The sequence below is a fragment of the Scyliorhinus canicula genome, chromosome 2 (genome assembly GCF_902713615.1).
Source record: "Scyliorhinus canicula chromosome 2, sScyCan1.1, whole genome shotgun sequence".
In the NCBI taxonomy this organism is placed as follows: domain Eukaryota; kingdom Metazoa; phylum Chordata; class Chondrichthyes; order Carcharhiniformes; family Scyliorhinidae; genus Scyliorhinus; species Scyliorhinus canicula.
In genome coordinates this window covers 247674922-247691354 of record NC_052147.1, presented here as the reverse complement: position 1 = coordinate 247691354, position 16433 = coordinate 247674922, and the positions used below count along the sequence as shown (strand labels likewise).

Below are 16433 nucleotides of genomic sequence, written 5' to 3'. Positions count from 1 at the left end.
CAAATATTTATGAATGTATCAAGTTCTCTAAGGTATTTGAATGCATTGAATGAGCTTTTTATCATTGGGAGTGTATTTAACATAGTGAAGTCTGTGATAGATACTTAAATTAATTTCATTTCAGTGTGGCTCCTGAGGTCAGCCTATGCTGAATTCTTATGAGTTGGCATGGAGGTGTAAGGATAAAGGCTGTGGGTGAGCGAATTGGTTGGTGTAAGTTGGAACTAAGTTGGGGTGGGAGCTATAAAGGGCCATGGGGGGAGTGGCTAGAGGATCATAGGTTAGCCCGGAGGGTATGAAGAGCCATGTGAAGCTGAGTGGGAGATATGTGGCTGCATGGTTAGGGCATGGAGAGTGTGTAGGGAGTTGAGGGATTGGGATTGTGAGGACTAGAGAGCCTTACTTTTCTTGTCACAACTAAGATGAAGTTCCAGAGCACTGTGGCAGGCCTTTTAAACAGTCCCTCGTTGGCACTTGGCAACCTCTGTGACCGCCTCCGCACTGTTTCTGGGGGTAATGGGGCTGATTCAATTTCACACCCGCCACTTCCGTGACACAAATCCAGCTGTTTGGGAAGATTTCTCCCAAGTCGGGTTTGGGGAATCGAGATATCTCCTAACTCTGAGCACCCGACTTGGGAGAGAAAATTTGGACTATTATTCCAATTATTTTGGACCATATGTCAAATATTTTCAATAGCCCATTATTCCCTCCTAGAAATGAGAGGATTTTACCGCTTCAGCTTCTGAAAGGCACAGTGCCCAACTAGTGTGCTCATGGAGATTAAGAGACTGTACTGAGTGGATAACTTCATTTACTGTGTGTAGTAAGCCAAGCTTCTGCTTATCAGTGTTCATGTATGGGCTCTAATGGAAGGTCTTTAATAACAATATTAATGTTAGAAAGGGCCCATTAGGCAGACAAAAATGATCTGTGCTCTTGGACACAGATAAAATAACTCGCTGAGCCGACACTTACAGCCCTTTAACCAGGACATTAACAGTAACTGTAGCCAAAATAGGATGGAGCTGCTTTTGTTCATAGGATTGAAGGAGCTAAAGAATGTTTTGGGTGATATTTGCAAATCCCTGAATTGGTTTGAAATTTGCTTTTGTTACAAGTGAAGTAATCTAGGGCAAAAGTCTGAGACAAATGGGAAGCTGAAGCAACAGATAACAGCTGAGAATTCATTCAGATCATTCTAACACTGCTAACAGCTGCTCAGTCTGTTCCCAATTGCCTAGCATGGCTGAGCTTCGCTTATCATATTCTGCCAGATTCTGGGTTTCTTTTATTTATGTGGTTCGAGCCATGAAGCTCTACACTTTCATCACTTAAGGCTCTTTCCGTAACGGGAAGAAAAACCGTTTCGAAAAATGGATTATGGAGACTTTGGAGTAGTGGTATTGTCGTTGGACTCGTAATCAGTAGACCCAGGCTAATGCCCCGTGGACCCCGGTTCAAACCCCACCACAGCAGATGGTGAAATGTAATTCCATAAAAATCTGGAATTAAAAGTTTAACGATGACCATGAAACTGTGGTCGATTGCCATAAAAACCCATCTAGTTTATCTGGAAATCAACCGTCTTCACCCGGTCTGGCCTACATATGAATCCACATCCACAGAAATGTGATTGACTCTTTAAAGTAAAACATGCCCTCTGTAATGGCTAAGCAAGAGACTCAGTCCAAGTGCAATTAGGGTAATTATAAACATACTAGAACCTTGAATGATTCTAGTGTGTTTATATCTGGTAAAATCACCCTAGTCCCAGATGACCACAGGCTGCTTTCCCCTTTGAGGGGGAGGTCTGACTGGTGGTGATTCAACCTGAGGATGACCACGCCTCAGGCAAGGGATACAGTGGGCTAAACAGCTGGCTTGTAATGCGGAACAAGGCAGCAGCGCAGGTTCAATTCCCATACCAGCCTCCCCGAACAGGCGGCAGAATGTGGCAACGAGGGGCTTTTCACAGTAACTTCATTGAAGCCTACTTGTGACAATAAGCGGTTATTATTATTATTAGGTTGAGATGGCAGGCTTTCATGAATAACCTTTGCCAGTACGGGAATTGAATCGATGCTGTTGGTCTCGTTCTGCATCATGAACCAGCTGTCCAGCTAACTGAGCTAAACCAACCCCCTTTACTTAACATCCAATATGTTTATATGCACTACCTCATGTACAGGTTCCTTCTCAGATATCAATCTTCCTTCAAGTGACAATTTCCCTCATATCAGTCCTGAAGTTGCCTTTTGCTAATTTGTTTTCACAAACTTGTCTTAAAGGGGGAGACGGTGGCATAGGAATTAGGAGCAGAAGTAGGCAATTCAGACCTTCGAGCCTGCTCCGCCATTCAATCAGACCATGGCTGATCTCTTCCTGGTCTCAAATCCACCTCCTCGCCTGTTGCCCATATCCCTTAAACATGTTTTTTAAATCAAAAATATATCCATTTCTTTCTTGAAAACAACAGCAGCAGCAGAATTGCACTCAACCACAATCTGTGATCTGCATATCCTCCACTCTACTATTACCACCAATCCAGGGGATCAACCCTGATTCAATGAAGAGTGTAAGAGAGCATGTCAGGAGCAGTGACAGGCATACTGAAAAATGAGGTGTCAACCTGATGAAGCTATTGTTCTGGATTACTTGCATACCAAACAACATACGCAGCAAGTGATCGACAGAGCTAAAAGATTCCACAACCAATGGATCAGATTTAAGTTCTGCCATATTCAGTCATGAATGGTGGTGGACACTTAAAAAACACACTGGAGGAGGAGGCTCCACAAATATCCCATCCTCGATGATGGAGGAGACCAGCACATTTGTGCAAAAGACCAGGCTAAAGCAATCACAATAATCTTCAGTCAGAAGTGCCAAGTGGATGATCCATCTTGCAGCACGGTAGCATAGTGGTTAGCACTATGGCTTCACAGCTCCAGGATCCCAGGTTTGATTCCTGGCTTGGGTCACTGTCTGTGAGAATCTGCACATTCTTCCCGTGTCTGCGTGGGTTTCCTCCGGGTGCTCCGGTTTCCTCTCCCAGTCCAAAGATGTTGGGTTTATGTGAATTGGCCATGCTAAATTGCCCATGGTGTTCAAAAAGGTTAGGTGGAGTTACTGGGTAGTGGGGATCGGGTGGAGGTGGTGGGTTGGTCTTTCCGGTATGGACTCGATGGGCCAAATGGTCTCCTTCTGCACTGTAAATTCTATGTCTATGTCTCCCCCAGAGGTCCTCAACATTGCAGGTGCGAGTCTTCAGCCAATTCGATTCACCCAACTTGATACCAAGAAATGGCTGAAGGCACAGGATACTGCAATGGCTATGGGCTCTATCACTATTCCAGCAGTAGTAGCGAAGACTTGTGCTCCTGAACTTGCCGTGCCCTTCGCCAAGCTGTTCTAGTACAGCTATAACACTGGCATCTACCTGACTGTGTGTAAAATTATGTCCTGTACACAAAAAGCAGGACAAATCTAACACAGGAAATTACTGCCCCATCAGTCTACTTTCAGTCATCATTAAAGTGATGGAAGGGGTCATCAGCAGTGCAATCAAGCAGCACTTACTCAACAAAACCTGCTCACTGATGCTCAGTTTGGGTTCCACCAGGGTCAATCAGCTCCTGACCTCATTACAGCCTTGGTTCAAACATGAACAAAGGAGCTTAACTCCAGATGTGAGGTGAGAGTGACTCCCCTTGATATCAGGCAGCACGCGACCGAATATGGCTTAAAGGAGCCCTAGCAATGGGAATCAGGGGGAAACTCCGCAGGTTGGAGTCATACCTGGCACAAAGGAAGATGCTTGTGGTTTTTGGAGGTCGGTTATCTCAGTCCTGGGAAATAATTGCAGGAGCTCTAAGGATGGAACGATAGTATAGTGGTTAGTACTGCTACCTCACAGCACTATGGAACCGGGTTCAATTTATACTTTGAGTGACTGTCTGCTGAGTTTGTACATTCTTCCATGTTTCCTTGGTTTTCTCCGGCTGCTCCGGTTTCCTCTCACAGTCCAAAGATGTGCAGCTTAGGTGGGGTTATGAGCAGAGGGCGGGAGGAGTAAGCCTAGGTGGAGTACTCTGTCGGAGGGTCTGTGCAGAATTGATGGGCCGAATGGCCTCCTGCACTGTAGGGATTTCATGGATTTTATAGTAGAGTCCGAGATCCAACCATCTTCAGCTGCTTCATCAATGAACTTCCTTCCAACATAAGGTCAAATGTGGGGATATTCACTGATGATGTTCTGCAGTATTCGACAACTCCTTAGACACTGAAACAGTCCATGTGTAAATGCAACAAGACCTTGACTATATCCGGGTTTGGGCTGACAAGCATAGTGCAAATGTTACTTGCCACAAGTGGCAGGCAATGACCATCTCCAATAAGACAGAATCCAACCATCACCTCTTGACATTATTACCATAACCACATTTTCCCACTATCAATAACCTGGGGGTTCCCATTGGCCAGAAACTGAACTGGACTAGCCATAGATATATATTGTGGCTAGAGCAGGTCAGAGGCGAGAAATCCTGCAGCGAGTAATTCACCTCCCCAAAGCCTATCCACCACCTACAAGGCACAAGTCCGAGTGTGATGGAATACTCCCCACTTGCCAGGATGAGTGCAGGTCCAACTCAGCAAGCTTGACACCATCCAGGGCAAAGCAGCCCACTTGATTGGTACCCCATCCACAAACATTCACTCCCTCCACCATCGACACACAGTAGCAGAAGTTGTACCATCTACTGGATGCACTGCAGGAACTTACCAGGGCTCAGCTTTCAAACCCACGACCATTACCATCTAGAAGGACAAGGGCAGCAGATACATGGGAACATCACCACCTCAAGGTTCCCCTTCAAGTCATTCACCATCTGACTTGGAAATATATCGCCGTTACTGTGTTAAAATCCTGGAAACCCCTCCCTAATAGCACAGTGGGTGTACCTACACCACATAGACTGCAGCGGTTCAAGAAGGCAGCTCACCATCACCTTCTTAAGGGCAATTAGGGATTGTCAACAAATACTGGCCTCGCCAGTGACACCCACATACTGTTGTTGCGACAACCTGGCCTAGTACATGATCAATTCCAACCCCACAGGCCCTGGAGACACAACACAAGTTAATTAGCCAACAATTCTGGTACAAATACCCAAAATCTTTGGCCCTTGGCACTCCAATAATTCCAGTCACCAGGTTTGTAAGTTTAAGCACAATTTCTGTTTATTTATAACTAGAGCAAATATGCAGTAAACACGGCTGCTTAACACCGATCTAATACCTGACTCCACTTTAACTGCACCAACCTCCACCCACGCACATGAGACAGAAAATCACAGAGGGATTGGAAAAGGATGGAAAATAATAATGATGAAGATCAAAAGATAATAGGCTTGCTTCGGATCATGGATCTTTCCCGCTGATCGATCAAAGTCTCTGGTTTAAAGCTGGTAATGGTCTTCCTTGCAGAATAATTTATTCAGGGTCTTTGCAGGTTAGAGAATATAGGATTTACAGGCAACAGGCTCTCTGGAGACTTATTCTTAATCAAGTTGGGCTTTCAACTCAAAGTTTGATCCCAGGCCTCTGTTCTCCAAGAACTCAGCCCCATCAGGTCTTCTGTAGAGAATTATCAGACACTGAATCTGTAATGTTTCTCCTGTAACCAGATTCATCCAGGCTTTCCGCCACTTCAGAAAACACAGTCTTTCTGGCTGAAAAACAGAGTGTAGAGAAGAAAGATTTTCTCTCTGAGTTGCCGAAGTGAAACTGAAACCTTCTCGTGTCCCTGAACCATTTCAGTGTGAACCGATCCAATCAATGCCTGTTTCCAGGCAGAGCAGAGCTTTCTGGGCCAATTCATTGCTTCCAGCAAAGTCAATCAAAGCGAGTCATCACTGATGCCTTCCAGGTTCTTCCTGCTTAAATTAAAGGCGCGGGCCATTGCTTCTGCTTGAGTTAAAGATACAGTCTGCATTGAAGTCACAGGTTCATTACTCATTCATGGATCAAAATGGTAAAAGCAAAAATAAAAGGGTAAATAAGGGAACAAACAGGGAACAAACAAGACGGATCCTTGCACCATAAAAATGCAATGTTAAAAACTGGAAAAATGGCACAAGATTAACCTTTTCTATTCCACTTGGTTACACATATACTTCTATATGTTTCCTCAACCTGCTTCTTTTAAAACTCAAGCATTCTTAAGTTCTCCCAATCTTTCATTATAACTCAGTCCTCTGACATGTGTGGTCTCAAGAATAATAATTCATCAAAGTGATTCTAATACTGCAACACGTCTGTGTATTATAGAAGAATAGAATGTGCATTTAAGAAGCAGGTCATTCAGCTCACAACACATGCCTGGTCGACATCTCTTCAATTGGTGTGGTTCACTCCTATCCTTTACAACTGTCACTGAGTACTCCATCCCCTTTCCCCATGTCATTTTATATTCCTCCTTTACAAAGAATTATTGGATTCCACCTCAGCTGAGTTACACTTGCTGACTCAATAGCGACTTGTAATTGAAGCATTCCATGTTCTATTAGTTCCATGTATGAACAATAGCAATTGCCTTGACACTTTCTGATGTTATTGTGGTTATTCTTCCCTGTTATTCATTTCCCAACCAGTAGGGAAGCTGGGGGGGGGGGGGGGGGTGGGGGCGCAGTTTACCTTTTCAAAATATTTTGTACTTTTGTTAACCCTTCCCTTCAACCTCCTCTTTTCTACTGGAGAAATGTTTTTGTTTTCATAACTGTTATGAATCAGTTAGTCTTCTGCTTGATTCAAAATTATATGTGTTCCATAGAGAGTTTCTTATACTTTTTGTTAGGCAGGTATATAAGAGGAATGCTGGAATGGCATCACACATCATTATTCAGCATTTAAATAACGTATCCTTTATTCTCCGAAACCACGGTCTTTAAACATAGTAGTTCAGTTTACAGTAGACATATTAAATGATTTAAAATCTTACAGCCAAGGCCTGGAGTACTTTGCCCGTGATGATGCTCATCAAAGTGAACAAGCCTTTGGATTTGCCTCTGACTGGGCTTCCACAGGTGAAACTTGTCATTAACCACACACATGTGGCAATCCAATCCACAAAGAGTATTGATAAACTGCATGGAACATTCCATCAATGTTTGGGTGCTGTGCAGTAACAAGAATTGGCTTACGCACGATTGCACTAGATTTCTGGGGAACTGCCATGATGCTTTCCTCCTGCAAGAAGGAGTTCAAGCAACCTGACCTTTTTGGAGGAGTGGATGCTCGGAGACAAAGGGTTTAAACTAAGCTGATGACATCTGTGAGGGACTTGACCAATGATGCCCAAGAAAATAATGGCCTGGGGCTGGTTTAGCTCGCTGACTTTTAAAGCAGGCCAGCAGCACGGATCATTTCCCGTACCAGCCTCCCCGGACAGACGCCGGAATGTGGCGACTAGGGGCTTTTCACAGTAACTTCATTGAAGCCTACTCGTGACAATAAGCAATTTTCATTTTTTTCATTTTCAAATAATTTTGAGGCAAAATAATTTGCACACAAGCAGATTTAATGGAAGGAACGGGAACATATTGTTTGGTCCATCAAGTCTTCCCCGATGGTCTGACAGCATCTGTGGAGAGAGAAGGGAGCTAACATTTCGAGTCTGTGCGGCACGCTGTCAAATTCATCCAGACTCAAAACATTAACTCCCTTCCCTCTCCACAGATGCTGTCAGACCTGCTGCAATTTTCCAGTATGCTCTGTTTTTGCTTCAGGTTCCAGCATCCGCAGTAACCTCATGGACAATCCAATAGATATGTTTGGGTTTGAAACTTTAATTTTAAAGAGGAAAATTTGACTTCATATTGTTTGCAGCCAAGATTTAGAACTGTTGCCAGCTCCACTGAATTTGTATGACCTTATTTTATTTCAGTAACACGGCAAAGTAATTTCCAGCCGTGCAGAATTTAAATATAATTGCTGAATGAAAACTCTTAAGGATCCCTCCTAACATTCAGAAATTGCAAAACATAATTGGACCCATTCTCCAACAATTAACTAAATTTCTCCTCATTATCCACTAGTACTATATTTATAGCACTCTCTCAAACCTGTACATTTTTATTTGTACCAGCTTTATACTCTCATAAGTTACCTTGACATACATATATCCATGTACAAACCTGCCCCAGATATTCTACCTCCTCCAGACCCAATTCACTAAATTATTGGGGGGAACGTTAATAGTTAAGAGATGTGGGTCAAGATTTAGAAGAATTGCTATTGTGGGCCAAACTAGAAAAGCAATTTGCCGAGTTAACTTAAAATAGTTTTGATGCATATGTGGAAACTTCTCCAGAGAGGAAGGTTACTTTTAAATTAGGAACTTTTCATCAGACTTTTGACCAGTCACATCACTTTGGCAGGTTTCCGGCCTTCTTGAAGATGGTCTTTGAATGGATGGTGAAAGAATTGTGGGGCAATTCATAAGGCAGACTAAAGGCATGAATATGGAAGTAATAAATTCTCAGCGCTCATTGCTGATCTCTTAGCTCCCACAGGGAAAGGATTTGCTGAGAGGCTAATTTGCGAGTTGGAAGGGTTATGAGGCTCACCATTTCAGGCAGCCTGTTGTTGAGAGACCTACAAGGGGTCGGCTGAAGGACCAAAATTCCAGGAGGCGTTACCCATGTTACAGGGTTGACAGAGAGAGCCTCAGCTACCTGGACCTCTTGTAAAAGTGCTGTTTCATGGTTGCTTTGATTGTCATGACGACAGACATCTGCAACCTCCTGGAAGAAAGCCTGTTCCCTGCTGGACACGATGGTTACGCATTACCTGTAGTTGTGAAAGTTACTTCTGTCCTCAACCTTTTTTTGTCTTTGGATTCTTCCACGCTGTTTCCAGAGACACATCCAGGATTTCCCAGATAATGGCACACAGTAACTTTAACTGGTCAGTAAATGGTTGATTTGCCACCATCAGCAGTACTTTGCCTGTGATGATGCTCATCAAAGTGAACAAGCCTTTGGATTTGCCTCTCTGACTGGCCTTCCACAGGTGAAACTTGTCATTAACCACACACATGTGGCAATCCAATCCACAAAGAGTATTGATAAACTGTATGGAACATTCCATCAATGTTTGGGTGCTGTGCAGTAACAAGAAATGGCTTGCGCACGATTGCACTGGATTTCTGGGGAACTGCCGTGATGCTTTCCTCCTGCTCTAGTTCAAGCTCCCTGACCTTCTTGGAGGAGTGGATGCTCGGAGACAAAGGGTTTAAACTAAGCTGATGACATATGTGAGGGACCTGACCAATGATGCCTAAGAAAACAATGGCCATCTGACCACAGGGTATTCAGATACTTGTGATGAGTTCCAGGCGCCAAAAGAGATCTTGAGGTGCCGTTCAGTCTTGCCTGGTCACGGTCTCTAAAATGATCCTGGTGTTCTGCTCACTGTGCAACATTGTGCAACAGTGAATGTTCGAGCTGCAGAGGAGCAAGATGTCAAGCACACGCAATCGGAAAAGAATTCCAATGTAGACGCTAAGTCAGCCGCTCGCATTGCTGCTCAGGGGTTTTCTTGTAGGCTGTAAGGTTCAGTTAGTCATCACCACCGCAACTATATAACAACCACATGTGACAGCCACTTTCCCCCCTCCACCATTTCCCAACCGCACGTTCACAATGCAATTCTCTAATCAACCATTCACTCATTGAACACCTGCCACCCCAGGGATGCTCATCAATTATACCTTCCCATTCATCAACAAGCAATTGAAAAGGTGACTCCCCAGTAACTAAGCAACACTAAAAAACAGTGCAACGTAATCAGTTTTAGGTGGTTTGAGTGAACAAAAAAGTTAACAATATAACATTTTGTCAAAGCCCCCATCTGAGTTGGTGCATAACTTGGTGAAACTACAAAGAACTTCCAGTTGGCTGAAAGCTCTTGAGGGTGAGAATTCCTCCTGGTGAGGGGTGGAAGGCCCATACTGAGCTTGTTAAGGTCACCCCTAGTACATTACTGCTGCGGGGCAGCCTTTGACATGGAGGGGTGAATAATAGGCTCCCCCCACCCCCCACCATATAGTCTAACGTATGTCATCCTACGTAAGGTGCCAGATATGTTGACATTCAGAGTCTGCATGATGTGGATTCATTTGATTGCCATGACTAATGTTTCACAGAGTTGTCCAAACATGAAGAAAGACATTTTTGCACCATGACTTGAATTTGCTCATGTTTCAGCTGGACTTCTCCACTGTCATTGCATTCGGGAGGCCTGCCAAAGTATCACAGATTCTTTAATGCGTCCTTTTCATCGCTGCAACAGGCACATATACTCCATGTCAAATCTGTACACCATGCATAATAATCATTGCATACAACATCAATCTCAATTTACACACTGGCTAAGAAATGCATATTGACCATTAACATTTACAAAGCTTCACAAAATGGTAACTGTCAAATGAATGAGTTAAGTGTTATATTTTGTGGTAACCCTTTATATAACTTTCCAAATCTGAGCTTGAGAAAGCTAGATGTTCACACACATTAGTTAACAATTTACTCTAGGTCACCATACACAGATGGTAAAACTTACCTTACCATTAGCTCGAGGTGGGTAGAAAAAGAAATATACTACTCGTATAGGTAATGGGGATGATGCATGATCGAAAATCTATAAAAGGAAAAGTACAGTCCCACCACTTAAACTGCCCACATTAAAATTCAATAGGCAGCAGGGTGGTGCAGTGGTTAGCACTGCTGCCTCACGGCGCCGAGGTGCCAGGTTCGATCCCGGCTCTGGGTCACTATCCGTGTGGAGTTTGCATATTCTCCCCGTGTTTGCATGGGTTTCGCCCCCACAACCCAAAGATGTGCAGGCTAGGTGGATTGGCCATGCTAAATTGCCCCTTAATTGGAAAAAATGAATTGGGTACTCTAAAATTTAAAAAAATAATAATTAAGCATTGGATAAACAGAGCAAACCATTGCAATAACAATTATGATCAATTGTCATCGGTTATTTTGGGGGAAGCAGGTGAAAAGTATAGCTCATAAATCCCAAAGTTGTGATTACACTTCTCAGTTAAGGAGCCACACCAAGAATTCAGTTGAAGAGAAGCTGCGCCAAGTTGACTGATCTCTGCTGGCAGAATCAAAGTGGAAGTTCATTGTTCTTTACCATGTCCTGTCAATGTGAGAACATTACACAGAAGCTGTATAATTGAACGACACAAAATATGAGTGGAGCAGAATTATGGGGCAGTATGTTCCAACAGTGCCTTGCTCCCAGGTACCTGATTAATACAGGGCTGTATATGCTGCAAATCCGCCATTTATCTTGCCGGGTTAAGTGTTTCCCTCAAGATGTAAGTGTCAAGTATTATTTTGGCCTGAATTTTATGTTTTGGGACACGTTCGAAGTTGGCGCAGGCAGTAGTGGATGTGAAACACGCTCCCACCTGACACCCGTTCATAACGCAATCTCATGCTGGAAAGCTATTAATTGGCCATCCAGTAGTGGAACAGGCTCTTTGAAAGACAGAACTCTGCCAGGGAGATCGGGAAGAGGACGGATATCAAGAAAAGGGCCGGTGCATTCAATGAACTCCCTTATGGGACAGCCATTGCATTGTTGTCTGAGGGAGATCCAAACTGTAAACAATAAATACCGGCGGAAAATTTGTGCCGCGTGTGTCCAGCCAGCACAATCATGCATAGACCTCAATCCCCAGACACTTGTTAATTTTATTTGAACCCTGAATTTCATCCTGCCGTGGATCGAGGTTGCTGCTAAAGCGTAAAGGCCACCTTGCCAACTGCAAAAGCAGACAGGCAATGTTAAATCCTAGCTCATTGCTATTTAATTCTTTTATACTGGCTTCTCAATTGTTGGCGGATACACTTGCGACTCGTGTCTGCCTGCCGGCCAAAATATCACCCGAGGAGACGATTAATTCGGGAAGCATGCCCGATGTCTTCTCGTGTAATTTTTCACGCTTCCTGGTCTAATGCACAAACACCCAAGCAATGTAAAATTCTGGCACGTGTTTAAATTGAAACACTTTGATAGCTGGCATTTCAGACAATCTATGTTCACAAAGGAAAGTATTGCCATTTAAATGAGAATTTCTAAGTTACTTCTGGAGAAGCTCCATTTTGATTATTAGCATGAATGATGTGTCAAAATACTGGGAACTTTTAGAGAACACTCAAAAGCTCCTGTACCACAACAATCGCAACTTCAATTTAGACACCGTCTCTGAACACTGAAGACTTAAAAAGAGAAACAGACGTAGAGAGTTTGGAGAGGTGATTGAAAGCAGGGTTAAATGTTTTATGACGGCTTTTAAAGGCAGCAGCAAAATCAGAGGAGTGTAAAAAAAACAAGTTGCAAACAGTAATGTCTGCTGAAGACTTGGGCAGCGATATTGAAACAGAGAGAACAAAAAGAAGGATGTACAGGATGCAAGAGTTGGAGAACACAGGCTGAGACATAGCAGTACTTAAGGTTGTAGAGCAAGGACTAGAGCAGGGACAATCAGAGGAGATGTGTCATGGAATTGAGGTGAGGGTTATAATCACTGATGATAAGATGCTACTTGGGACAAGTGAGACAGAAGAGAAAATTGATGAAGAAATTACCTCATAGAACATAGAATATGGGCTGGTTTAGCTCAGTGGGTTAATCAGCTGGTTTGTAATGCAGAACAAGGCCAGCAGCATGGGTTCAATTCCTGTACCAGCTTACCTGAACAGGCAAGCTCTTGGGCAGCACGGTAGCATTGTGGATAGCACAAATGCTTCACAGCTCCAGGGTCCCAGGTTCGATTCCGGCTTGGGTCACTGTCTGTGTGGAGTCTGCACATCCTCCCCGTGTGTGCGTGGGTTTCCTCCAGGTGCTCCGGTTTCCTCACACAGTCCAAAGATGTGCGGGTTAGGTGGATTGGCCATGCTAAATTGCCCTTAGTGTCCAAAATTGCCCTTAGTGTTGGGTGGGGTTGCTGGGTTATGGGGATAGGGTGGAGGTGTTGACCTTGGATCGGGTGCTCTTTCCAAGAGCCGGTGCAGACTCGATGGACCGAATGGCCTCCTTCTACACTGTAAATTCTATGAACTCAGATGCTGCATGATACCTTGAGTGTTTACAACGTTTCCTGTTTTTATTTCTGATTTCCAGCATTCACAGTATTTTTTGCTTCTTTTCACCAAATATAACCTTCTGACCAGTGGTGTCACATTAGTATAAAAACTGAATAAGTTTGAAAAAGCTTAAAGAAACCTATTGTTTCTTTTTACAAACACTGAGAAACAGACAATGCCTTTCCAACAAATTCCATTTGTTATTCAAGCCAAATAACCAAATGAATTGTACATTAATGTAACAATGATCATTGGTGACTCTTCCTGGGAGGAGACTCGTTTTCATATATTATTTTGTCAAACACTCAGTTTGCCATCTGTTCTATATTGTATTGCAGGACTTGCATGTCAAGAAGATGTTAATGAATGCAAAAAAACTCCTTGTTTTCCTGGAGCCTCCTGTTTCAATAACTTTGGATCGTACAAATGTGGAAGTTGCCCAGGCAAAATGCAGGGTGACGGCCGATCTTGCAAACGTGAGTATCATATTGTATTGATTAATTGTAGTTCACAAAGAGCTGACATTTATATAGGCAAGGTGCCATCCAAATGCTTTTGGTTCCTGTAATCAAGTTCATGCTATAAATGTGATCGTTGAAACTAATTTAGATTGGCTGCGGATTCTTGTTTAGCCCATAAAATGTAAAACATCTGCACAGCACCTGCACAGAACTTTTGAAAGACTATTCCATGCAGATGTCACATCGATAGTGAGAAATTAAACTCTTCCCACAAAATTAGATATTTTCAAAACGATAGAAGATTGGAGAGGGTAAATAGTGAATGATTGCTCCCAGCGGTTAGCACATGAATAACAGGGGGCGGGAGAGTTAGCATTATCATTGGAGCATAGGAGCAGGAGGAGTCCATTCAGCTCATTGGGCCTGTTCCACTATTCAATTATCCTGCACTGTCCCCATATACATTGATGTTGTTAGTACCCAGAAACCTATTTATTTCTGTCTTCCGCACATTCAGTGACAGCCTCCACAGCCCTCTGGGCTAGAGAATTCCAAAGATTCACCATTCTCTAAGTGATGAAATTCCTCCTCATCTCAGTCTTAAATGACTAGCCCTTTATCCTGAGACTGACGAAAGAGGAACATTCAATAGGTAGAGAGAACTTGAGGTAAACAATAAATCTCCAGGGTTATTGATTTCCACCATGGGTAGACGTGGCTGAGCAAGTTGCACGTACTCATTGATATCTTTAAAAGCGTGCCAGAGCTGGGAACATTCAAATGGGTTGGAAAGTAGAAAATATAATCCCTGTAAAACAGGCAAGGGTTGAAGTATCGAAGTTCAGATCTATGGACATTACCTTGATTGCAGAAAAAAATGTTACGACTTTGACTAGGTGTGTAAGGGTCATCTGGCACAACAGGGGATGTTTAACCTGAGTGTCTATAGGTTGAGAAAGGGTAGAATGTGTTTCATCAATGTATTTTTTTTTGAGCTAACGCCAGAACTTAATTACAGCAACAAATGTCATCTGCATGAATTTTAAGCATTTGACACTACCCTGGAACAAAATAATTTACAAGTTATATGTCCATGAAATAGGTGAAAAATTGTTGGATTGAATTAATGACTGCCTGAACAGCAGACAGCAAAAGATTGTGATGTGTGGGCAGTTGTCAGTGGAATCTCACTGAATTAGTGTCAGCTCCACTCTTGCTTATCATTTTTACAAATGGCTTAGAAGATGAGATATTCATGTCTTCATTATGCGGATAACGCCAAATGAGCTGCATTGGCTGATGATGGTAATCAGTGTGCGATAAAGCAAACAATTCTGGACAGGTTAGGTCAGTAAGCAGACATGGGCAGCTGGAGTTTCACACATTAGTATAAAGGGTGAGATTATATAAATAATTTGAGACTATTGAATAATTGATTGCTATCATTAGTCAGCAACTTCATTATCATTGTGCCATGTTGATAAAAGGTAAAGTAAATAAACCTTGGTCTGTTTTTTGTCTATTTAATACTATTTGCTGCTGTGATGTGATCAATGTGGTAGAATCATAGAAAATCAAAGGGGTTTGATGCATCCATTGGTCATTAAAACCATTGACTCATGTTTGGAGCAATAAAGAAAGGAAATTGTGGGATGTATAACTAAAAGTGTGACTCATGAGTGAAAGGAGTTGATTTTCAAGTTTTATCCAACTTGATGAAGAAGCGACGCTGCGAAAGCTCGTGATTCCAAATAAACCAGTTGGACTTTAACCTGGTGTTGTTCGACTTCTTACTGTGCCCACCCCAGTCCAACGCCAGCATCTCCACATCATATCTAACTTTGATGAGACTCCACCTGGAGCATTAAGTTCGTATTTGGTCATGCATTACAGAAGGTGTATTAAGTAATTGGAGGGAAACCAGAGGTCGGGGGTGGAGTGGGGTGAGAGTTGGGGTGCACCTTCACTGATGGGTACCTTGACAGCCACCTGCAATGCGTGCCGACATGGCAAAATGGGAAGGAGCCCTCATTCCAGGAGTCAGCAAAGGCCTGCTGTGAAAGCCTGAGCCTTTTGAGACAGTGCTGCTCAGATATGTTGAAGAAGCAGATCCTCTGCCAGTAGACCCTGTGGCATAGGTCCGCCTCCTCATTGTCCATCCTCTCCGCCCTGTGGAACACCATATGACTGGAGGGAAAATAGCTGGAGCTGATGTTGGAGCTGCTTCTGCTGCTGGTGCTGTTATTGCTTGTGCTGCTCCTCTGCACTTTTGTCAGAGGTGTACGGTAAGCTGGACAAACTGCTTCCATGATGCAGCAACGTGCAGCAAAAGGAGAGTGAAGGTAATGTGCCAGACAGGTGAAGTGACTTCCAAAATTTGGCAGTCTCCTGTTAAGCTCTAAAGGTACTCTCGTGGAAGACATCCTATGAGCAACATCTTCTCACCTGGCCATGGCTGGAGCTCTTCAGTTTTATTGATCAAAGGCTTTTCAGTTTCACCAAAGAAGCACTTCACTGCTATACCTCTGATTCTGGTGCATTCCATTGAATTCAGGAAGTAAGTCTGCCCATTTAACTGCCTGTTAAAGGCAGAAACCTGAAACAGACGTTAATTGCTTCTTGAAATAGTTAAATGACTTCACCATGAAGAGAAGAGGGGGCTCTCCCTCATCTACACATCTACTTGGTGAAACTGAGGAAAGGTCAAGGTATTGTTGGAATACTGACCCTAGATCACTTTCAGGAGAATCAGCTCCCAACACACACCCAAATGTACCCCACCTTGCCTGGTAAAACT

The 16433-nt window shown here is 43.3% G+C and overlaps 1 protein-coding gene across 1 annotated transcript in view; it reads left to right on the top strand.

Annotated features, from left to right (window-relative positions):
* LOC119962093 (von Willebrand factor D and EGF domain-containing protein-like) overlaps positions 1-16433 on the top strand; it is a 423161-nt gene that overhangs the window by 322312 nt on the left and 84416 nt on the right. The window contains exon 19 of the mRNA XM_038789945.1: positions 13514-13651. Within this exon, the coding sequence (XP_038645873.1) occupies positions 13514-13651 (138 nt within the window). The remainder of the gene's footprint in view (positions 1-13513; positions 13652-16433) is intronic.